The following is a 25,177-nucleotide window of genomic DNA, read 5'->3' as shown; positions in this document are numbered from 1 at the left end:
TATTACATGAATGCACTATTTTAACAGAATCATTAATCTACTACACACAGATTCCTGAAGAGGTCGGGTCACAGTAAACAAATTCCCCAAATCAATGTTTTGTACAGTTTGTCTGAAATTTCTCTTTGGTGTCAATCCTAATGTAATGCTAGTACCACTGAAACATTATATTGAAGATATGTGGTTTATTTGTGGATTGAGCTTTCTCATGTCAGTAGGTAGAACCTTGATCAGTCATTGATGTCAAACACAGAGGGATCCCTAGCTCATATGAAAAATTCATTCTCGCACCATAAACCCATCGTTATATAATTTTGGACCTCTTCAGTGGCATGTGTAAGTTGCAGAAATGTGAGTTTTTAAAAGAAAAAACACTTATAACCAGTACATTCTTAGCTTTAGTCCTAAGCAAGCAAGTGTTTCACTTTTCTTATAAACTTTTTATGCGTCCTTATACCTGTTTTTGTGCAAGTAGAGTATGTCCTTTTCACCTATTTTCTCATACAACACTCTTTTTTTCGTGCTATTGCTTTGTACTTTGAAACCTTGCAGCAAGCGAACTAAGGTAGTTAGTGGAGTTAACTTGCTCAAATCCTTTGGTCTTTACATGTTCAGAAATATTCCGTTGCTGATCGGAAGCAGTTATCGGTCTTCTCTAAAAGCAATAGGATGTAAAATTGAATAACGGTGCCTCATTTCTGTGGGTGGGTTTTCCCAGACTCTGTGGTGATGATAAAACTTTGGGGATTTCTGGTCTGAAATTCATGAATGCCAGTCTGTTCGTTCTTTGGTTCTTATGGTTTACAAATAGATGTTACCTAAACTTGTGAAGCAGTTTTTTTGATCTCGCGATAAGCTCACATATAGTTAAATTAAGTCTATTTCTATGAAAGTTTACCCTTCCTCAGGAAACTGATAGAACGTTATTTGAAGTATTTGTGTTTCATTCAGGCGACTTGTGTACCTAATATCAACACCTGCAATGTAACTTTGCTAAGGATGTTCAGAAAACAGTGCTAACCCGAATGCTCCACAAAGTCTTTCTTATGCCGTCAGTCTGTGTGCAAGTTTGGGGATTCATTTAAGGGCACAGGGGGTTCTGGGTTTCCGCCTTTGAAATGAATAGTCTGGTTAAACGTACCTTGGTTTTTACAGTCTGGCTTGACAGGTCAATTGTAACCAGACAATTATGTGAGCATCACTAGAGGGGGGCTTTGGCTCCTTCCACATATTGGGAGGCAGCAGTACATGTTTTAATTGGGCAGAATTTGTGTGCTTCTACAAAAAAAAATGATTGCCCTCCACTGCATTTTCTCTCTCCAGCTGGCTGAGGTTGAACTTTCAGGGGCACACACATGACACTGTAATGCTGTAAAAGTGTCTTGGCTGACTAGATAATTTACTGTGTTTGTCTTTCTCTGGCAGCAGCACAGATGGAAGAAGTACAGTCCTTAGACCTACATGGATTTTTAGATCTCGCTTGACAGTGCCACTGTCACCTAACTTTTTTAACCTATACAAATATTAGTCTACAGTTCTTTGCTTACACACAAATACATAGTTATTCCCATGCTGTTTACTTGTACTGCTTCACATTACTGTACAACATTCATTTAAAGCTAGACCTATTGGCATCGCCAGTGCTTGTTACACCTTTCAGTGCTCCATTTTCTTCATTAATTACATTAAGCATATTTTCGACAAAATGTATGGAGACCTTGGGGCTAATGACTCCCTTCAGTTGCAGCACTACTTTATTTTGCTTGTGCTTTTATATGCATGAGCCCTCTAAAACCTCCTTACGGCCCATGAAGTGCCAATGTGAATAATAGTTTACCATGCCTTAAAGGTAGAAGTATCGAGGGAGGATGATTAAGATTCTAAATGTAAAGATGTACCCTTTGTTTATTCATGCTCTCTTTAAGACAGGTTATTGGTTGATCGTTTCGGTAGGCTACGGTCCAATTATGGTGTTATGATTGTTCAAAAACATTTCTTATCCTATAGATCACTAGCTTGTGGGCTTGCCTTTCAAAAATGCTTTCTTTTCATTGGTAACTGTTTTAAGTTTGTCCCTCCCTAAGGCGGTTTTGTTACCGCCTTGGCCATCGACCCTGTTACATGGATAATTGCACTTTTGCCGAAAACAAACTGCGAGCGACCTTCTTTTTCCTTTAGTCTGCCTCTTTCAAGCTCACGGCAGAGCTTTGAATCGGCTCGCTTATGTCAACTGTTTTACTTTTTATTTTCAGTTTGTGTGACAAGGAAAGTCCAGTTAGGAATTTTCAATGCAAATAGCTTTAACTCGAGCAAACGTGAGAACCATTGGATTGTAAATGCTTGTTTTCTAGTTGTGTTTATTATCGATTCAGTTAATAAACCAGCAAAATGGACATCCTACAAAGCCCAGGAACAGATCCAGACCCAAGTCTTCAAAATAACACTTAAGCGTCAGTTGTACTCTGTCTTACACCTTTAAATTATTTGAGAGAAATCTGGATTGCTACATTATTGCTTTCCTAGTAGCATACAATCTACTCTTGTAGAAAGAGTCTGAACTGTCTTAAGTCCAGCTTTAGCTGCTAGTGTTTTATAGGTTGAGTCAACAATGGATATATGCAACTGAGATGGAGGGGAGAAAACAGTTTTGGAAAGAGGATGTCCAGCAAATGCTCTTGAGAGCAGTGGCTGTGAGGGAATTCTGCGTTATATGTAAGTAAATGGGCCATTTACACTTAGCAGTAACTACAACGAAGTAACAAAGTGAGTGCAAGTTTTGAAGCAATAGACACTTGGATTCAGCACAGGTATGCTGCATTCACAACGCCGATTAAAGACTTTTTTTTTTTTACCTAGTTTTACCTAGTGCACTGCTTTCCCTGTTGTAGTGTTAACTATTGGATCTTTGCATCTGTCTGTCACTGTCCTGCTGCATAGCTTACAGTGTTTGTTGTGTTCTTATTTTAAGCATTGTTGAATCAGTTATTTCTGTTTATTTTTGTTTTTTTGCAGTTGTTGCTGTGTTTCTGACTCTTTGTGCCTTTTCCTTTTGTGTTTGTCTCTTGTTCTTTCCCTTAGTTTGCTGCGGGGCCACGACCAACCCATCACCAGGTATGATATGCTAACCCCTTTATTAGCACTCTAACCTAACATGATCATACAGTCTACTAAGGAGTAATGGCTGGCCAAAAACAGTTCAAGATTCTTGGGCATATATATGGTATTTGGAAGTCCAACAGGAGGTGGTGGTGGTATTAAACACTTACGGCAATGCTACAATAAATAACTTCCTAAGAAGCATAATAGAGCGAAGAGTTCCTGGAGCGCTTTGTAGCCCCCACCACAAAGTTTTTTGATTAAATTTTCATCTTACCAAACGCCTCAGTTTCACAATCTTATTATTGCATCAAGAGAATTAATTTTAGGGCATCTGTAGATATAATGTCACATCTAAGCAGTGCAATTTATTGCTTCGACTACGAGAAACGACGTAAAAGCACTTAGACCTATGTTTGGAGGCAGCAAGGTACGTCCAAACGTTCCTGCTCTGCTTCTCTTTGTAGCCCTTACCCCCGACCCTTTGAGTGGAGGCGTGAAGTGCTGTAGTATAGCACATGTCTCTGACTAGTGACACTTCCTTTCATCTGTTTGTCCTGGCCATGGCAGTTCATCACTTTGTCATATTAGCCTGTGTGGCTGTTTTAAGAATTTATAAATCAGGTTGTCGGATAATGCTAAAGTCATATGTGTTCTTGCGCAAAGTGATCTTTCCAAATTGCTGCTTTTGGTTCCAATTTTACTCATAAGATTCTGTTAATTTAGTGAACAGTGTTCACGGAGTACTTGAAGCAATAGATCAAGTTGTGTTTCAAAAGAAGAGGGTGTTAAATACAAATAAGATGTTGTGATAGTTCTGAGCTTTTAAGCGTCAGTTACAAGCACCAGTAGAAGGTGGCACCCTCCCATGATAATGTCTTTAAAAACATGGCACTTATAACTGTTAGGGTGAGCACCCAAGGACTTGACAGCGTTATTAGCATTGTGTTCGCAGATGAAAACTGATCTCATTCCACACTACTCTGTGTACTATGTGGATTGCATTATTGACATTTCTAAATAAGTTCTTTAGATTAGAAGCTTTCAGTGCATGAGCCATTTTGGGCAGCACTCATTTCAGAATATATATTTTTTTTCATCACAAAGGCATTAACGTTCTTCTTGGTTGCCCAATCATGATGTTGGGTAGGATCATGTGACGTTCGTTGTGCAGGAACTAGCCCACTTGGAAAATGCACCGTTTTAACCTCATTAGTCCAAAGACCCCCACCTTGCCACTCCCCCAACCACACACACACATCAAATTTAAAATAACCAGGCTAGCAGATGTGATTGGCTGCGTTGTTTAAAATATATATCATCAGTGTACAGAAATTTTATGGCTTTGTTTGACTATGGGAACACAAGACGTCACCCATGGTGGCCTTTGAAAAGCCTTCATTTGTAGAAAAAAAGAGAGGGGTTGGTTTAGACCATTATGTCTTTTTTCTGCATTGAACTTCCACTTTGTTGAGACTGATATTCTCGCTTCACACAAAACTTGAGATTTTTAATAAAATGAGTTGTTAAATAGTTCTTCCTCTGGTTTTTTATTAATTTTTGTTTGTGCCTAGGAAACCCCAAGAAGACCCCCAATTAAATTTTCTGTGATCGTGCTTTGGATAGGTTCCCTTTCAGCCTTCATTTTCTAGGTGAACATCCCCATTTCAGTGTGCCATTTTCTTGCTTTTGTTGACCATGGGACAGAAATATGAATCTTCACAGAATGGTTTTAAAGCCTTTTGAGTAGTTTGTTTTGCTGAAGACCGCTCACTTGAAGAGCCTTTTGAGTTGTTTGTTTTGCTGAAGACTGCTCTCTTTGTTTTGCTGAAGACTGCTCTCAATTAACCAAATGCAGTTGGAGCAAGGTCATCGAAGACCAACTTATCGTGACCCTCTCCCAGAAACCACCCACTGACACTAATGCAGCTGCCCGCAACTTCAGTCAATGGGTCAACACCTGTGCCAATACTCTCACCTCAATCAAGAATCCCTCCCAACAGATGCACCAACAGAAAGGCCTTCTGGTTTACCACTGACCTCCACGAATCCAAGCAAAGCTGCTGAAGACTCGAAAGAAAGTGGTGCCAAGATCAGACTCCGGACAACCTCACAGCCTTCAAAAACGCCATCCGCAGACACTACCCACTCATCCGAGCTGCCAACAGAACCGCCTTCAAAGACCGAATCAACAACGCACACAGCCACAAGGAGCTCTTCAACGTTGTGAAGGAACTCTCCAACCCCAACCCCAGCTCCAGCTCCAACGCCAACGACATCCCACCATCCCAAGACCTCTGCGACTCCCGAGCCTCCTACTTCCACCGCAAGATTGCAGAGATCCACGGCAGCTTCAGCACCCAGACCCCACTGGCAACCACCAACACCACAGATTCACCTATGACCAACCTCCTGCTCTCCTGGACCCCCGTCAACGACAATGACACCGTCGAAATCATGAACACAATCCACTCCGGCTCTCCATCTAACTCCTGCCCTCACTGCATCCTTAACAAAGCAAGCTCAGTCATCGCACCCCAACTATGGAACATCATCAACAGCTCCTTCAGGTCCACCACTTTCCCGGAGAGCTGGGAACATGCAGAGATCACGCCCTCCTCAAAAAACCCAAGGCGGACCCAAAGGACCTCAAGAACTTCCGGCCTATCTCCATGCTCCCCTTCCCGGCAAAAGTAATCGAGAAGGCTGTCAACAGACAACTAACCCGCTTCCTCGAGGAGAACTGCACCCTGGACCCTTCCCAATCCGGATTCCGCAGCAACCACAGCACCGAAACTGCCCTCATCGCAGCCACTGACGACATCAGAACCATACTGAACAGCGGCAAAACCGCAGCCCTCATCCTCCTGGGCCTCTTGGCCGCATTCAACACCGTCTGCCACCACACCCTTTGCTCACGGCTCAGCAATGCTGGAATATGCGACAGACCCCTGGACTGGGTCACCTTCTTTCTCACCAGCAGATCCCAGAGAGTGCGCCTCTCCCCCCTTCCTCTCGGAGGCCACCAAAATCCCGACCCTCTTCAACGTCTACATGGCCTGCTCGCTAACATCACCTGATCCCACAGCATCAACTCATACACCGACGACACCCAGCTGATCCTCTCCCTCACCAAGGACTCCGCCAAGACCAGCCTCCACGAAAGAATGAAGGCCATCGCGGAATGGATGAGGAGCAGCTGCCTCAAACTCAATTCCGACAAGACGGACATCCTCATCTTCAGCTCCACCCCCTCCACATGGGATGACTTCTGGTGTCCTGCCACTCTCGGAACCACTCAGACTCCCACCGACCACCCATGCAACCTAGGATTCATCTTGGTCCCCTCACTATCCATGACCCAGCAAGTCAACGCTATCCGCATGCTCCAAAAGATCTACAAATGGATACCCACCAAAACCAGAAGAACAGTCACCCAAGCCCTCGTAAGCAACAAACTGGACAGTGGCAATGCCCTGTACGCAGGAACCACGGCCAAACTCCGGAAGAGGCTGCAATGCATCCAGAACTCCTCCGCACACCTCATCCTGGACATCCCCCACCAATGCCACATCACAGACCACCTGAAAAACCTGCTTTGGCTCCCAGTCAACAAGAGAATCATCTTCAAACTCCTCACCTACGCTCACAAAGCACTGCACAACACAGGACCAGAATACCTCAGACAAGACTCCTTCTACACCCCGACCCATCCTCTCCGCCCCACCGACCTCACCCTCGCAACCGTCCCACGCGTCCGCAGAACTACAAACGGTGGTAGATCATTCTCGCACCTCGCCACCAAAACGTGGAACACTCTTCCCACACACCTGCGCCAGACCAAAGACCTCCTTACCTTCAGGAAACTTCTCAAGACCTGGCTGTTCGAGCAGTAGCAGCACCATTTCCCCCCTCCCCAGCGCTTTGAGACCCTCATGGGTGAGGAGCGCGCTTCACAAATTCATGATTGATTGGTTGAATGCATGCACAGGTTACAAGTACTTCACCTTTGTTCCATAAGGACAATATGGTTCTCGGGATTGTCCCTTTCCCTTTCTGAAATTACTGTCATAGTTTTCATCTGAATGAAGAAATAATCCCCCAGTTTAATTTTCAAACCTATGCAGAGGACTGACTGCTTAGTTTGAAACATTAAGCTCACTGGACATTTGTATCAGCCCTGCCAAAAGTTTTTCAATAGATAAACTGTTTGTGACCTTTACTGGTAAAGATTACTGCCAAGCAGTTGCTAATAGCCCAGTTGTCATGTTGATAATGTCGTGCATAACTCACTGCTGCGGTTGAATGGAGTTTTACCTCAATTCGGTTTCATAGCACGTCATCAAGGACAAAGGTGGCATTTCTGGGAATCTCCAGACACAGTGCCTGCTGGATAGCTACATGAGCCACCACATACATGCTGCTTACCCCACTCTGTCAGGTCTTCCTCCAGGAGCAGTGAAAGCCAAGTTCTGTGAAACCTTTTTGCATAGACCTACACTTTTTGCCTTGCTCCTACTATGTTTTTTCCTCAGTTGTTGAGGATTCTGCCCATAGGCTGAACATTAGAAAGTACCTAGAAGGAAGAGTAGGATAAAGTTGCGGTCATTGTAACTCCACTGTGGCTATTCTCTGGCTATTTCCCATTATCTTTGCCGCCTCGCCGGGCCCACTGACATGGGTCAGAAAACTCACCAGGCGACTTCTTATGTTAAAAGAAAATGGTGTGGACATGTATACGCACACCCAGGGGTTGGTCCTGCTGGATATTGACTCATGTATATATACACTGTACTGACGCATAGTGGCTTGTGCTGAAACACCCACATTAGTACAGGGCTATCAACAGGTTTTAATTGTGAAAAAGCCTACCAAACAGGAGTAATGGAGTCACCATAACAGTAGCTTTATCTTTATGAAGTGCTGAATAGACTCAGGATAATGAATAGATTACAGGGCTCATCACTTTTCAGATGAGATGAGATGAGATGTTATAATAAACCGGGGCCACACGATGAAATGACTGTTGGCGAAAGCTCCCACACCTGAAACACTGAGTTTGTGTGACTATATGTTTCTTTAATGAACTATACTGACACCTTCCCCACTCCTCTGGCTTTAAACGATTGTTTTAAGACTGGTCAATCCCAGAGCGCAAAGCAGTGAATTGTCTCTTTAATTTTTTTATTTTTTTATTTTTGCATCAATAGGTTCGTCTCTTTTTTTTTTTTTTTAACCAGCATATTTTCGTTGAGTTAAATTAGCAATTAAATTGAATTAATATATTGTTGACCCATCAATCTAAACGTTTTTTTTTTATCAAACAGCAGCCTTTCTCTAGCCTTTTCCTCAGCGGACCCATGTGCAGCAATAGGACCTGCTGCTTCTAAAATTTGTTGCCAAGTTACTTAGTGTATGTGGACAACGCTCAAAGATTCCTGTTGCTGTATCCTACCATTGCCCCAAAGTAACAACACCTGTGGCTCAGTGTACCACATGTCCTGTGCACAGATTGACAAACGCATCTGCTGGCAACTCATACAAATTTACCATTCTGCGAACGTGTGCAAACTGTAAAATAGGCACGGGCACTGTAAAATTGACTTTTCTCCTTATAGTTTTATAATTGTAGCTTCGGGTAATATGCAACGGCTGGTGCACGACTAAATGAATATTTTTAATTTTTTTCTCCCAAATACAATCGCCCTCCTCCACAATTTAACTGTCAGGCTCTTAAAAGATTAGTGAACCTGTACAAGAAGTAGGTTACGGAGTCACACAGTCTCTACAAGAAAAGTTGTCTTATAGCGATAGCTAGTTGTAACGGATTTTCTATAGGTTTCCTGAGCTTCCGTCTTTCACTGACCAGTGCTTTCCGCTTCCATTTCTGTGTCTCATGACGAGGGTGCGCACGACCTTCAGGGGGCATGTAAGCATGTCAGTGAAAATCAGGTCAACAAAGAGTCAGATGCTGATGAATGTACTAATATTTTGGGATCTCAAGAAAATGGTGAATTGGTTATTGCAGGGAGGCTTTAAATTGTGGTATCCATGTCATAATCCAACGGTTAAGTATGTTTTTTTTTTTTTTCTTTAAAAAACAAAACAAAAAAAACTCTTCCTTGCTGTAAAAGTGGAAGCAAGCTTTGAGAAAATAAAAGCTTAGGAAGCTGTTTAATCACTGACGATTCTTTATTTCCCTTTTCCATGGGTCGGAGACATTATGATGTGAGAAAACTAAGGCCCTTTCCTGTTCGTTCTGTAGGGGCTTGTAATATCTCGAGTATCTTTCTTGGTCAGGTCGCCTCTGCAAATCAAGATAGCACAGCATGTTTGAAGCCCTGCATAAGCCTAACTAAAAAGCCTTCCTATGCCGCTTTCTGTTGGTTGTAGCATTGTTCCGACTCCAGTGATATCAGTTTACTTGCTACTCGTTAAAGCTTTTCCATCCTGCACTTCCATTCACTGTCCCCAAGAGTGAATGGGGTCCGCGAGCATTTCTAAACACAAACATAAGACCCGCTCGACCCTCTCTCAATAAATACTTAGTTTGCATTCACTAACCAATTGCATGTTGAAATAATGTGCGTACCCGATTCACATTTCTCATCTAGAAATCCTAATTCTGTTCTGTTTAGCGTGCGCTTCATATTTAGGCCTTCGGAATACACAGCTGTGGTGGTCATACGGTGAGGTTATAAAAAGGTTTCATATGTGAGAACGTGTTGTCAGTCACTCGGCTAACTGCAGATTTTCCTTTTTAAGATGTAAGGCGTTTCAACACTTTAAAATTTTTGTCTGACCTTTGGGTTTAAGCTACGCAAACGATGTATGTAGATATTGTAGTGTTAAAATGTACCATTGCATAGACAACAGTTCAGTCATTTAAAAAAAAAAAAAGATATCTATAATGTAGAACTGAAAGATACAGTATTGTTCAGAAAATATTTGGAAAAGAAAGTGTTTTTTCTTTACAAGGGTGTTCATCTTGTGTCAAGTTTAGTTGTATCTATGCCAGATTTTCGTATGACATATTAGTATACATTGAATCATAATAGCACTCGTTTACATAGTGGTGATCTTGAAAATATGGCATGGACGCATCCTTGCCAGATTGCCATACATTGGATACCCATTGTCCAGCACTCGCTTGACAGACGTTTCTATTCGTGTCTTTTGATATTACCGTTTAGCATTGTGGAGGAAGCTAAATTGATGGAACTTATGGTCTTTAATTTCTACTAGGCATGGGAAGGCCATCCGGTTATTGTCCACTGTAAGCTTCTAATAAGATATCAAGTCACCATTTGTATTTTTGATTTTTAAAGGTATGTGAAACAACCAGTTTTGTGTGAAGTGCTGATCATCCTTGGTTGCTAGGCAGAGCCTCCTACCAACTCTATCCACGTGGATTGCCCTTCAAGAGCGTCCCCCCCCATAAAACATATCACCTATAGATTGTTGAGATGTGAAAGTGGTCCTAATGGTCTGCCAAATGTCTATAAGTATAAACTGCTTTCCCTCAGTATGAAGAATGAGGACTAGTAAAAGTTGGATATAACTGCTACTCCTGTTCATTACAGGACCTGACCTCTTTGCGACTGTGGCTGACCAGCACTTTCACGCATGGTTTATTTACAACGACCGCTATGGTAATGCCCATTGGCTGTATGTGCATGCAATAACCTAGTATCCTGTTGATGGCAGTTGGCATTCATACAGCACCTTTTATCCACACAGGATCTCAATGCGTTTTACAAAACAACAGGAATTCCTTCACAGCCCCTGAAAGTCCAGGCTCCTCTGAATTACGTCAAGGTTTTCCACTCCATATTTCTATTGCATTGTTCTGTTTTCAAATTGGCATGATACTGTTGTTCAAAGTTTGTTCAGTATATAAGCGTTCGTTGTCACCTCCAAGAAACTGCCCTTATGTTTTTTTTTCAGTTAAGCTAAAATAGTGGTGATCTCTATGCATAGGTGATTTCTTACATCAACTTGGCAACATGTGATAGTGTGATAATTACCAGAGCTGTATAGTGATGTATTACTAATAATCTATAGATTTATATTTATTTAGATATATGTAGATCTATCGAATTGTATTGGGTTGGAATTGTGGAATGAATTGGGAAGGTTCCTGTAGTTAATCTTATGCAGACTATATGGAGAGTAACCTTGCATCTACCCTTCTTTTCATCAAACTCATGCAATTTCCATATCAACTCGGGATTAGACACTTAATTCATAAAAGCAGATAAACTAAAATAGCAGCTCTGAGGTATTGGGCCTTCCGCACAACTGACATCCACCTGCTAATACAGCATTAACTTCTGTACACCACTTTACTTTCAGCTACTGATAGGGCAGCACGTGTTAAGCACAGCTCACAAGTAGCATTTATCTATTTTTAAGCACCTCTTTGACATTTTTGTAACTGACTGTTTCTCTTCACTTTCTTCTTTTCTGTTTTTGCCCCTTTTCTCATATCCACCTTATGCCTGTCTTCCTAGCTGCAAGGACTGCTGGAATGGCACCTTGCAGTTCTGTGTAGCTCCCACTTCCAGATTGTGCTTGTGGTGCCTGGGGCCGTAACACCCCTATATAATCGTTCTGTGATTTTCCTCTGGTTAAGTCTCATGTCAGGGCAGAACAGATGTGTGGGCATTTATGTCAGCCTTCTATGGGATTTACACAACTTTAGGAGGTAGCAGAGGATAAGCTCTCTCGCACCACTTATCCCAGTCCTACACTTCAACTGATGTTGTTTCCGGGCAACCAGTCTTGTGTTAGGCTGAACATTTTCAAGTCACTTGCAGGCTGTTCTTCTATTAGTTCAAGCTGATTACAATGCCAGGGTGTGATCCAGCTTAGCACTAGTGCTTTCTCGGAAGAACCTTCAAGGTCTAGCACAAGGACATCCCCTGAATTACCTTTGCAGATGCATACTGGAAATCCTCTCAACTTGTCTATGCAGCTTGCCTCTAAGGTGTTCCATAAGGTGATTTCAGAACCCAAGTCGACCTCTTTGTTTTTCGATAGAAATCTGCCAAAACCTTTTGGAGCACAGTGTGGGGTTCCTTCCCCAACTTTTGTTGGATCCCAGTTCTTCTAAACACTGATACAAGGCAGAAAAACATATTGATAAGGTTGCCAAGATCCTTTTACCTGAGGCTTCTGAAAAAGTGTCCAAGCTGAAAAACAAATCACGTTTATTAACAATCTCACCAGCATCTTCTAGAACATTGGATCCAGCAATGGAGACACTGCAGCCTCTCTTCAACCACAAGGTGGATCAGATCGATCCTAGAGCAGTCTGTCTCATCTCCTTCTAAAGATGGTCTTTTTGACCCTGGTCTGCAAGTGTCTTGGAGGAATTGCATCACACTTTGCATTTGTGGTTCTGCCTTAAAGTGTCAGACTTACCTGAAACATGTAAGCATGACCTGCTTAGCGTACTTTGCCTCCTCTGTGTATCACATGAAGAGAATTACATAATGTAATTTGTTCTTGTAAATTCTCATAGCCTAGTTCTAATTGCCCCAGTGGCTTTGGTCATGAGCGTTTCCCCGATTAAGGTGTAGTTGTAGATAGATCTGGTCTCTCAGGTTGAGTTCTTATTTTTGTTGTCAGTGGCAGACATTCCTCCTTTTAAAGCACAAGGAATGATTTGTGTCAAAAAAAGAGTTACAGCACGTAGAGCACTTAGTGGCAAATCAGTCTATCTCCTCACACTCCTCAACAGTTTTGTGTAGCTCGTCGAAACTGAGGCACACATTTCCTGCTTCATTTAACAAAATGTGGTTGGTAAATGGATAGAATCTAAGAATTTCAAGACGGGGTTATGCTATGCACTGCATCCTTAAAGGTTAGATGATTAATCTATGCGTTTCTGATGGCATGCACTCATAAACCTAGAGTGAAATGACAAAATTCCAGAGGACTGTTCCTAAATAGGTTGAAAGATTTTGGTATGAGTTTGAGGCAAAACAATTCTTGTACCCAGATCTCTGTGTATTCTTGCATCAGAGAAATTACTCTGGAGATTGCAGTTTGCTGAAATGAACATTTACTGTGTTCTTGCCTGTCACTTTATCTAAAAGAGAGGTTCTTGCAAAGAGCTCCTTGCAGCATCCTTGGACGATGAACTTTGAGTAACACAGGACTTTGAAGGCTAGGTCTGTTATTTTGATTAAGTGTCACCTTCTGACTTCAACAGGTGAGTCCAAGAAGTTGAGACAACTTTGATTTCATAGCGAGTCAGATCAGCTTCTTTCGAATAAAACAATGCAAGCCACTGAAGAGACTCTTTATAACAGCGTCCTCTGTTAACCAAAAGGTGCACAGTTGACTCCCACATACCTTCATTCAGAGACAGCTATTTTCCTGTAATTGGGATTAGGTGGAAAGAAAGTTAGATTTCCTACAGACTTGGAAGTGGATTATCTTAAAGACCCTTGGATTCTGTTTTGCCGTTTTTTCTTTTTTCTGTCATTGGCTCACCAAATCTCCCCAGAAGTGGTATTCAGGGTCCAAAAACACCTGGTTGGTGCCCTTCTGGAGCATTAAAGTGTAAGTACCCACCCCAGAATACCAGAATTATGACTGAGGTAGTGATGGTTTACATGAGAGAATACAAGCCTACCACCTGCATTTACAGTTTTGTGAGGGCTGCTTCTCCTCTGACACAGGGCTCACCTTCTAAAGGACTGCCCTTTGTTTAATCTGTACGTTTTGTCGATCAAGGTGAAGCTAAAGTAGACCCATCATAGCAACTTAAATCATAGGGACCATTCTATCCAAGACAGGATTGTTTGTTCTCGAAATTTGAGCAATAAAATAGATGTACAGTTTCCCAGCATGAACCATGATGCTGATGATGGCCTCCTGCATTTATGTAGTAAGCATCTTTATTTTTAAATCCTGCATGCAATTCCATTTAGTTTGGCATTAGAATCAGGAGATTAACCCCTACTCATTGATTCCGATCTCATTGGAAATTAAGAATTTACTGGAATGTTGGGCCTCAGAAAACATCTCACTTAGCAGTCACATACATTTCTTGTTTATGACACATTTGTTTTAATACTGTGGGAAAAACATCTTGTGGTCTGCAGAGGTGTAAGCTTTTACATATCACTGTACTTAATTTGAAAGTTATATTTCAGGCCTTGAAGGCTTTTATCCTGATGTGCAACAGAAGAATTCTATTTATTACCAACAACAAACACTACAGTGTTTTGTAGCCAAACCAACATATTCAATTCTCTCAACTATACATTCCATGAGCGAGATCTCAAACAAATCGACTTTATCTAAACAAAAAAATAGATTGCATGCCTAACTAGGGCTATGAGTTGAGAGGAGTTGTTACGCTTTAAGCTGATTTTAGAATTACGTGTACTGTGATACGAGGCCTGTGGCATTTTGGTTGTTGCACACTATCAAGTCAAATATATAAATGGGAGGCTGTGCTAGATCTTTTTGTCTTCAGTTACAATGCAAATTGTGATCGGAGCAGGTGGACAAAAATGCATTTGAGGAGGAAGGGGCTGTGTATTAATCTGGCCCATCTCTGTAACCCAGCCATTCACATTTTCGTCTTTAACCAGTAGCTTAGTTCTCCAAGTTTGCCCTTTTCTGATGACATGACTATCTAATTTTATTAGACGTTAGTTTTAATAATCTTGGGTTATTTAAAAAATCTGGGGAGTCTCCAAGAGGACAGAAAACAATCCGTACAAGTCCTATCACTTGTTATTATTACCTTTGATTATGTGTCGTCCTTTGCCTCACAATCAGTGTCATTTATCCAGTTCAAACTGCAATTCTGATTTCAATACCTTTGAGGATTTAAATTGGGAAAGTTTTTTTCCCCCCTCAAAGTTATATTTGTAAGTAACAATTACATAGGCCAATTTGGTTTGTAGACTGTATTGTTTTTATTAGAGTATTGTTTCATCTATTCTGGCTTGAAAAGCTACTGAAACAATGACCTATAGAGGCATATTAATCACCTTTACTGCAATAAGGCCAAGCATTAAACTACATAAGTTGTGACCTTCTAGTTCACGGCCGTTGTGGCAAGATAGATATTAGAATTCATCCTTCTTTCTTTCCTAAAATTGCCTTTGAATTAGCTTTGAGTCAGGTGGTGTTCTCTCTGCATTCTTTGTGAATCCTTCCTTACATACCAAGCAGACCCTTCTCAAGCTGCAGTTGACCCTCAAATATACTTGGATATCAAAGACCTTTTGACAGGGTTTTAATACATGTAAAGCCTAACCCAGGCATACAGAAATCTACTTTGTAGATCACACTGTCAGTCTTCCACAAGGCATATAATGTTGCACACTGTCCAAACCGTGTTGTTGTCATGCTCTGATATGGTTGATGGCCAGTCTCTGCGTTGGTTGTCTCTTTCTCATGTAGATAAGTTGAGCATCCTTGAAGGTGGTTTATTTTAGGTAGACTGGTTTTGCTTGTGGTTTGTTGTTTTTACTTCATGCAGAAGGCTATAGCAACTCTGTATTCCTTTGATCTTGGTACTTTTAATTTTGTTTGTTAGAAATCGCAACTCTGTCTCTAAGAATCTAACAACTCTTGTAGTATGTTTATATGTATTCCCTTGGTTGTGTGTTATAATTTCATATACTCCATTAAAGGTTGGTTAAATGCATACAATTTTACCACCCTTACGTTCTTTTACAGTTATTGTTGCAATTGTTGCAATTGTTGTAAATTGAGTAACTTGATCTGTTTCTCCAATTGTTTGTTTTCTCCCAGACTCTTCTTCAACAGTACGTTTATTGCAACCTTTTGTTGCAGCAGTTAACATGTGGATTATTTGCTCTGATCCAGCCTGTTAGATTTTATTTAGTCACCTGGGAACTCTTAGCTGGTTGGACTGTATTTTCACTGCGCATTTAACTGTCTTACTGAATTGGGTCAAAATAGTCGTGCGGTTCTGTCTGGACTCTGTAACGATCAGTCTTGTGTGTACTGCCTTGTATCTGTTCATAAGTTTCCAATGCTCTGTTTTCAAATGTATTTGCCCTGAAGTATTAGGAGTTCAAGCATCGAGAATCCTACTTTTTACTGAAGTTTAGCTCTGCTCTACATTGTTCTTTTAACGTTCAGGTGTAGGCTTTTTTCTGAAGTGTCTCTTCAATTTGAGAACTTTTACTAATTACAGGAAGGGACATGGATTTTGAACTTGATCACAGCTTGTTTAAGGAAGGCAAGGTTTTCCTGTTTTGCTGTGTTTGGTTAAGATGAGGTTCATCTGGTAATCAAACCTTCCGTGGCTATCGCAGTTCATTTCTCCGTCGGATCATTTCGAGCTTTTCTCTTCATTGCAGAGAGAATATCACTGATCGTTGGTGGCAGAAAAGAGGACTTGCGCTTCTCTACTGTTTTTGGAGTCCTTTGTTGATCATGTGATGCAGCTTTGGGTGGTACCAAATATAAAACAAATTAGTCTTTTGACAACAATATTGAATATTATGGGTCTGTATGTGAAAAGTGGTGCTTATGGACATTGTTTTCTGCTGAAACGTACAAGAACAGTTAACACTTAAGAATACATTGTCTTTGTTTTAGCAAGAAAATCACGATTTGAGATTTACTAAGCAACAGTGTGTTTTTGTGTACGTGTGCATCTATCCATGCATGTGTGTGTATATATATGTGTGTGTGTGTGTGTATATATATATATATATATATATATATATATATATATATACACACACACACACACACACCGGTGAAAATCTGCCTGACTGAGCAATAGATTAAGCATGAAAAAAGCATAATCCATTGTAAAGCTTCAAGCTTAATCACCATATCCTTCAAAAAATATCCCTTTACCACGGGTAATGACTACTAACGGCTTTAAGTTGTAAAGAAGTAAAAATAAGCCATTGCTTAGAAAGAGGCAAAATAGCTAGAATTACAGGTACCATGACATTCTGCTGTCATACTGTCTGCGGGGCAGGGTCGTCTTTCAAGGTGGTGATAATACGTTAAGTAAAAGTTTTCATTGAAAACTTGCAGGTAAGTCACATTTATTTGTATTGCATGCATTGCATTTTGTAGGATTGTTTCAATACTTTGCTGGCATGCCTATAATGATTAGGCTGCAAACATTTCAGTACTTCAAAAAAAAAAAGTGGTGATAGCTTCTTGCTCGCTTCTTTCCATTATCAAATTAGTCTTTTTATGACATGTATTGGTCTTTCTATAAACACTAGTGCCATTGATATGCAGAGAATAAAATACGTTGTAATTGGGGTTCATTGCTTTTGATACAAGATGCAGTGGTTAGTGACATGAAAGATTGTATCTGTGATCAGTGATTAAATGTTATTGGAAATGTCAACTTTTAACAGATAGAAGTTACATTGGTGAGAAGAGAAAAAAACTGTGAAGCTTTTGGAAGTAAGTGGGGAAGGGCCACACATACTTTGGAACCCAGAAGTCACGTAGCGTCTCCTATTTTAAGTGGGACCTTTTCTTTAGTCAGGATGTGGACGGACACCTATTCAAATGCGTAGCACATAGAAATACGTAGCACATTCTATTTACAAACGTGAATTTTCTAGAGCAGATTTTACCTCCCACTCGCCTCTTGATTTATTTTTTTCTTACTAAATATATTTCTTCTGTTGTGTGTGTCGGCTCCAGGGAATGCTCCTGAAGGATCCTGACCATAGATAGTAGGCAAAGGGTTGAATTTATATAATTCTCAAATTTGGCAGTCAGGGATGTACTTGTTGTAACAGAACAGCTGTTCAAGTGGACAGACGTTCTTTTGGTTAAAGTCTGAAGTATCTGAACTTTAAAATGGATTGCCCTCTACAGCATAGTTCAAAATGTCATTGAAAGCTGCCTTGATTGTTCAGTCTGTTAGCATAGCAACAATAGCTGGATAATTGAGGTCTTGCACGGAAGAGATTGAGATATGCCCACAATTGTTTACCAGGACTTATTAGTAATTTAGATCCCTGAACCGCAATTTATGACCCTCGTCCCGAGGAGACCCTGCCCCCTGAAGTAAGATCAATTAGTTTGCATTTTGTCACTTTATTTTATTTTTTTAAATCTGAATATATTTGTAGATTTAGTAGATCATTGTGTGGTTAAACCATCCTCCCACAGTCTTTGGGTAGTACAGTGCTTATTGTTTTTTTACTGAAGCTAGTGGTATAGCAGTGTGTTTTTTTTTTTCTTTCTTTCTTTCTTTCTTTTTTTTTTTTTTTTTACTGTGGCTTTATCCTTCTTTTGAATGATTGCTCTGAAATGACCATGGTCATGTGACTCACTTTGTGTTGAAGAGATTCTCCTTTGGATAGACATTGGAGAAGTTGTACATTGGCAAAGAGCCTAGTAGACTCCATTCAGCCGTGTAGGTATGTGCCAAAGTGATATGGAGACCTCTCCCCTTAGGCTGGTTTGCCAGGTTGCTGATGAGCAAATCTTAAAGCGAAGACATTTAATTTAAAAAGTTGGGTTTTTATCACGGTCTTAGTTTTTATATTTTTAAAATCAGGTTTTTAGATTTATCATAGTTTTATTTATTTTTTTAAGAAAGTCTAAGCGCAGAGTTGGGAGTAAATATGATAAACTTGTGCTTCCTTCTGCATGGTCTACAGTATGTTATCTATATTTTTATGGTGCACTATCACCTGTGAGAGTGTCCTGGCTCTTCCCAAGTGAGAGGAGCAAGTCCTGTTGGACTTGGTATAAGAGCCAAGTCTTCAGCTTCTTGCAGACTTCAGAGGATGAGGTTGTTATGCGGTGTGGGAGGTCGACCTATGGTGTAAGGGGAATGTATGTGAAGGTACAACCTCCTGGTCTGCTTTTATATATGTGTGGAACATGTCCAAGTTCTGCTGAGCGGAGGTGTCCTGGGCTGTGGGGTGCTAGAATTGTATGCAACCGTTCAGGCAGGTATGGAGGACATGTGCTGTGTAGTGTGTGAGCAGCTTGAATTGTGTGTGCTTGTGTATGGGGAGCCAGTGGAGGTCCCTCAGGTTAGGTGTAATGTGGGAACGGCATGGGAGGTGAGGACAAGTCTGGCACAGCATTCTGGATGCTCTGCAGTCTTTTAATGAGTTGCTTGTTTATTCCTGTGTAGTGATAGTTCCCATAGTCCAGTCTGCTGTGATGAGTTATCGGGTGACGGGCTTTCTGGTGATGTTTGGCAGCTACTTGTAGATTTTTCTCAACTTCCTCAGAGTATGAAATAGAAGCATGGTGACTGAGTTTATCTTTGGGGACATATTTGGATTGTTGTTCCAGGATCCAGAAGTTTTTTGCTTGTGGGCTGGGGATGAGAGCAAGTCCTAGGTCTGTAGGTGGAGTCCCATGGCAAGGCATCTTTTCTGAAAATCATCACTTCGGTCTTGTTTGTGTTCAGTTTGAGGCAGTTGGACTTACTTCAGGTGACAATTTTGATCTTACAGGTGTTTAAGTTGGTCCTTTTGCTGGGTGTTTTGTCAAAGAGGGACCATATCAGTTCTGTGTTGTTGGTGTAGGTAAGCATGTAGATGTGTGCACAGATAATGTCGGGCAGTGGGGTCATGTAGGTGTTGGAAGAGGGTCGGGCTGAGTGAGGACCGGGTAGATCAGTTGCCAGGCTTTCACAAAGTAGGGAGCATGTTGTCTGTCAGGTTCTTCCACTTAGGAATTTGCCAATCCATTTTATGGCAGGGTCCTTGGGTGCTCGTCTTGTGTAGTCATCTTACTATGATGGGGTGAGAAACTGCATAGAAGACCACTGTGATAGTTATACGAGGGCCCCAGTTTCTCCTCTGTCCAGGATTATCCAGATGTTGTCCATTGCTGCAATGAGCTCTTTCTCGTTGTTAATGGGGTGAATCCTGATTGTGTTGTTGAAAAGCTGGTAAACGTGATGGTCAGTCTCAAAGCCACTACATATGCTGCACAATTTGATATTAGAAGTACCCATTTCAGCCACCTTTAGGTGTCATGCTCATACATTCAGACAGTGGAAGTCACAGTTCTTGTTAAGGGTAATGTCCAGTTGCTGTAGTGCTTTAAGACCAGCGTACGTTATTACTGGTATTGATCTTCATTTCCGATATAGCATAGGTGACTGAAATGCTTACACTGGGATAGAGAAGCTAGCTTGCTTTAAAGAGCAGTTGAAGGCTAGAATGCTGGTAATAGAGGTGAATGTAGTTTGATTGAATACCACTCTTTCACATGGACTTGGATGACTTTGAGAACCTGTGTTGGTTGTCACATTCAGTGAATCGTCCTGGTAAGGAAAGATGACCGTTTTACTTATCCATCCCCTGGGAACCATCAATTATCCAATTTATTAGCACCAACAAGGACCTTGAATTACCATATGTCCTACAAAGTTAAAGAAGCGTTGCACCTCTTTCATGCTTGGGATTTTGGTCATTTTCCAAAAGGTAGTCAAATTTCAGCTTCAGATTTAGAGATTAATGTTTTACCCTTTATCTGAAAGTCCCTGTTTCTTTTCATGCCCAAGGTAGACGTTAGTCTGAAGTAGAGAGACTGCTACAAACTATGAAGTCTGGTCTACAAATTGTATGCATTCTTTATGACATATTGACAGCAGCTAGTTCAGGTTCTTAGAAGAAAAAGGATCTCAGCTGTTTTAATTTTCATACTATACTTAAAGTTACTATGATGAAGACAGTTACACGAAAGAGCGCCTCATATGGGCTAAAGGCATAGCAAGTTATAAAAGAATAGTTGTTCTAGGCACTTAGTTTGAGAGTGTGTGTCAATATTGAAGCTGGATTATACCTTAACTATGCATTAATCTAATAAAAGGGAGCAAATTAATTGCCTGTGTTGTAAACCAGGACAAGAGATTTAAAAGCAAAAATATAACTTCACTGAAGGCTAGGGCTATACTGCCATTGTAATGGAAATGAGATCCATTTCATGAGGTCATGACTAAAACTAGTAGACACAGTTTATATACCATAATGCCTAAAGGAAAATACCTTTAATCATTAGCCAATCACAATTTCCTGAGAGAACCCTTTTCTTCAAAGCTTCTAAATTTGGGCAGGATCTTCAACCTGCCCATTCCATTCTGTGGGGGCATGGGAGAGAAAAGTAACATTGCTCTGTGAGCTGCACTATGAGAACAGACCTTTTCCCTTTGTGTCCAAAGAAAGCTTTTATGGACAGTTTGTGTGCTGCACCTGTGTATCTGTGAAGCTCTTGAACTACTCAGGCTTTGAATTACACCATATGAAAGAAACTGACACTGCAAGTGCCCATGTTGTCTCTGACGTGTTGTAAGCAAGCTTAAAACCACTACCTATACTTAACTATTTTGATGAGGAACTGAGATCTCTATTTGGCATTGCCACAGTGCAGTGCCTCTGACACTGGCCCCCAAAATATGTAGCGCTGTGAAAGGTAAAAAAGGTAGTTGTGAGCTGCATGTTGGGCTGCATGCACACACTCCCTCCTTTTGATGATTTGTAAAGTTATTTCCTTGGCTCTCTGTCTCCTGCTGCCTTCTTGCTTCCGTTGTCAAGAGAGGACTCAGACCCATTCAGGTAATTCACACTTTTGGATCTGCATGGCATAGTTATAATTATTTGGCAAAGTTTAATGTGTCCATCACCATGTGGACATGTATCTTCAAGAAACAGCTTTGTCAGCTTCACTGTTTTATTTTGGTGGGGGAGAACACCTACAGACAAAATGTGTAATTTGAATCCCTTGATAGCTTAACTCAGCTGGCATCAAATACTGACCTTCCATAGACTCTGCCAGTGCAGCAGATCACATTTAACATTCTAAACTCTTTTGCTGTGTGTATGTATGTATGTATATATGTGTATATAAATAATAAATTAATTCAAGAAATATTTTCATTTTGGAGGTGTCCTGGTTCTCCTGATATTTTAAGGGAGTGTTGGAGGATTTATTAGGGCCTCTCGGAGCCCATCCAGGACCGCTGTATGGAGCTCCTGTATTCCGGGACTTGTGTATGAATTATATATATATGTGTGTATATATATATATATATATATAATGGCATGTGTAGCTACAGATACACATGCTATACATTAGGTCCGCCATCTGCTGTTGGGCCCAGAGTGTTACAAGTTGTTTTTTCCCGAAGAAGTCTTTTTCTGGAGTCACGGGATCGAGTGACTCCTCCTCTCTGTCATAATGCGCAGGGGCATTGACTCTTTTGTTAGATTTTCTTACCGCTGTCGGGTTTAGACGTGTTTCCTCTCGCTCCGAGACTTTAGATTCAGAAACTTTATACTAACTTTGTTCTACCCTTGGTATTGTTTAGATTGTGTTTTCATCTGTAATCGAGCTGATAGTACTGTTGGAAACAAGACAATGCCCTTTTGGGCGCTCGCGCTCTATTCAGGCCTACCACGCCATACCCTGATAGATCGGACTCTATTCCGATTCTGTCCTCTGCCACGCGAAATTCCCTTACACCGATCAACACGTGGTATGCAATCTTTGTCTCTCTCCCAAACATCGAGAGGAAGATTGTGAAGCTTTTTGGTCGTTCCGGTCGAAAAAGACACTGCGTGACCGGAGAGCAAGGAGACTCGAGATGGTGTTGAATCATACAGAGTCCACCGACACTTTAGAAGAAGAGCAGGCACAGACGTCTGTTTCGTTTCAGGACACCAACTCCGAAGCAGACTCTAATGAAGACAGCAAACCGATCACTGCGGCTCAGCATGTGAGTACACCTGCCCCTACACCCACTTCCAAGAGACCTATTAAGGCTTTGGGTGCACCACTGCCAGAGAGTCATGGTTTCGCCTGAAAGAAAATTGTCAGCGACCGACATTCGGGTTCGGCGTCAAAAAAGGCCAAATCAGCACATCAACAGGCCACACCTGTTTCGATACCTGAGTCGAGCAAATATATTAAAAGCTGCACAGCCGAGCCGACATCCACACTCTTCGGAGTTGAAAAATTGAAGTCCGGCTTCGGAGCTGAAATCACAGGCTTTATCTCTGTGACCGAAAAGATTAGCTACTACTTTGGAGCTGAAAAAAATCCTTTAACACAGTTAACTTATCACATAAACCATTTAGAATTGTTAGCTGCGTTTCTCGCCCTAAAAGCTTTTCAACCTCTACTCGGGCACAAAACAGTCTTAATAAAAACAGACAATATGACAACAATGTATTATCTGAAGAAACAGGGAGGAACCCGTTCATCTGAAATGTCCCTTCTAGCCCAAAGAATATGGAAATGGGCAATTCACAATCAGATTTACTTGCTAGCAGAATACATCTTAGGGATACACAACCAGCTAGCAGACCTAAGCAGGACGCTGCAACAAATACACAAATGGGAAATTCACTCTCATGTACTTCAACAGTACTTTCAAATGTGGGGAACACCAGGCATAGACCTTTTTGCAACAAGCAAAAATGCAAAATGCCCAAACTTCGCATCCAGACACCCACACCCTCTGTACAAGGGCAATGCTCTATGGATCAACTGATCAGGGATATTTGCTAGTTCTTTTCCCTCTCTCCCATTAATTCCCTTTCTGGTCAACAAACTGCGTCATATCTCACTCTCCATGATACTCATAGCTCCCACGTGGGCACGACAACATTGGTACACCACACTCCTATACCTATCAGTAGTACCTCATTGCAAACTTCCAAACAGACCAGATCTGTTAACACAGAACAAGGGTCAAATCAAGCATCCCAATCCCAGTGTTCTCAACTTAACGATTTGGCTCCTGACGTCATAGAAGTTGGGTATTTACACCTTCCAGTAGAATGGATGGAAGTTCTAAAACAAGCATGCAAACCTACAACTAGGCAATGCTATGCTAACAAGTGGAAAATATTTTTTTACCACTGTCAACCCAAAAATATAGACCCACTTAAAGCATCAATACAGGATATTGTATGCTACCTGCTTTATTTACATAAAGCAAATTTAGCTTCCCCCCCCCCCCATTAAAATTCATCTTACTGCTATATCAGCGTACTTACAAACCATACAACTTACTTTGCCCTTCCGAGTCCCTGTCATAAAAGCTTTTATGGAAGGACTTAAGCATATTATTCCACCAAGAACCCCACCAGTTCCTGCATGGAATATTAATTTTGTACTCACAAGATTAATGGGACCACCATTCGAGCCCAGGCATTCATGTGATATTCAATTTCTCATTTGAAAAGTTGCTTTCTTAGTAGCAATTACTTAATTAAGAAGAGGTAGTGAAATACAAGCATACAGTATGGAGGGACCGTACACAAACATAAAGTAGTTCTTAGGACAAATCCAAAATTTTTGCCGTAAGTAGTTTCTCCTTTTCAGATTAACCAATGTGTGGAATTGCCAGTCTTCTTCCCACAGCCAGACTCCACTGCTGAAAGAGCTCTTCATACTCTTGACCTTAAAAGAGCTCTAATGTACTATGTTGATAAAACAAAAGAATTTAGGAAAACTAAACAGCTTTTTGTAGCTTTTCAACAGCCACATAAAGGAAATCCTATCTCTAGGCAAGGATTAGGTAGATGGATTGTAAGATGCACCCAAACATGTTACATTAAAGCAAAAATACAACTTTTTACAACCCCTAAAGCACATTCCCCTATGGAAAAAAGGTGCTTCCATGGCATTTTTGGGGAACATACCAATGGCAGACATATATCAGGCTGCCACATGGTCCACTCCACATACGTTTACAAAAGCATTACTGTGTGGATGTATTTTCAAAGCAACAGGCCAATGTTGGTCAAGCAGCACTTAAAACTTTATTTCAAACTACTTCAACTCCTACAGGCTAGCCACAGCTGTTTTTGGAGACGGACTGCTTTGTAGTCTATGCATAGCATGCTGCAGCTACACATGCCATTGAATGGAAAATGTCACTTACCCAGTGTACCTCTGTTAGTGGCATGTAGTGCTACAGATTCACATGCACTCTCCCTCCTCCCCGGAAGCCTGTAGTCGTTGCAGTTCTTATTTGTACATATGTATATAATTATTTACATTTGCATGGCCATCTTATTTACTTACTACATTTAGTTGTACATTTACATTCTTT

The 25,177-nt window shown here is 41.1% G+C and overlaps 1 protein-coding gene across 13 annotated transcripts in view; it reads left to right on the top strand.

Moving 5' to 3' along the window:
* EIF4G3 (eukaryotic translation initiation factor 4 gamma 3) overlaps positions 1-25,177 on the top strand; it is a 906,783-nt gene that overhangs the window by 241,286 nt on the left and 640,320 nt on the right. For 7 of the 13 annotated variants that reach the window (XM_069240067.1, XM_069240065.1, XM_069240066.1 and 4 more), the window contains exons 5-6: positions 3,079-3,111; positions 10,837-10,914. The exons of 4 other annotated variants lie outside the window; for them this stretch is intronic. In XM_069240067.1, coding sequence (XP_069096168.1) covers positions 3,079-3,111; positions 10,837-10,914 — 111 coding nt within the window. The remainder of the gene's footprint in view (positions 1-3,078; positions 3,112-10,836; positions 10,915-25,177) is intronic. 2 more of the 13 variants (XM_069240071.1, XM_069240069.1) reach the window with 1 other exon arrangement.

The sequence above is a fragment of the Pleurodeles waltl genome, chromosome 6 (genome assembly GCF_031143425.1).
Source record: "Pleurodeles waltl isolate 20211129_DDA chromosome 6, aPleWal1.hap1.20221129, whole genome shotgun sequence".
Classification (NCBI taxonomy): Eukaryota; Metazoa; Chordata; class Amphibia; order Caudata; family Salamandridae; genus Pleurodeles; species Pleurodeles waltl.
Note: the sequence above shows the minus strand (reverse complement) of the source record. Positions and strands in the feature narration are given on the sequence as shown.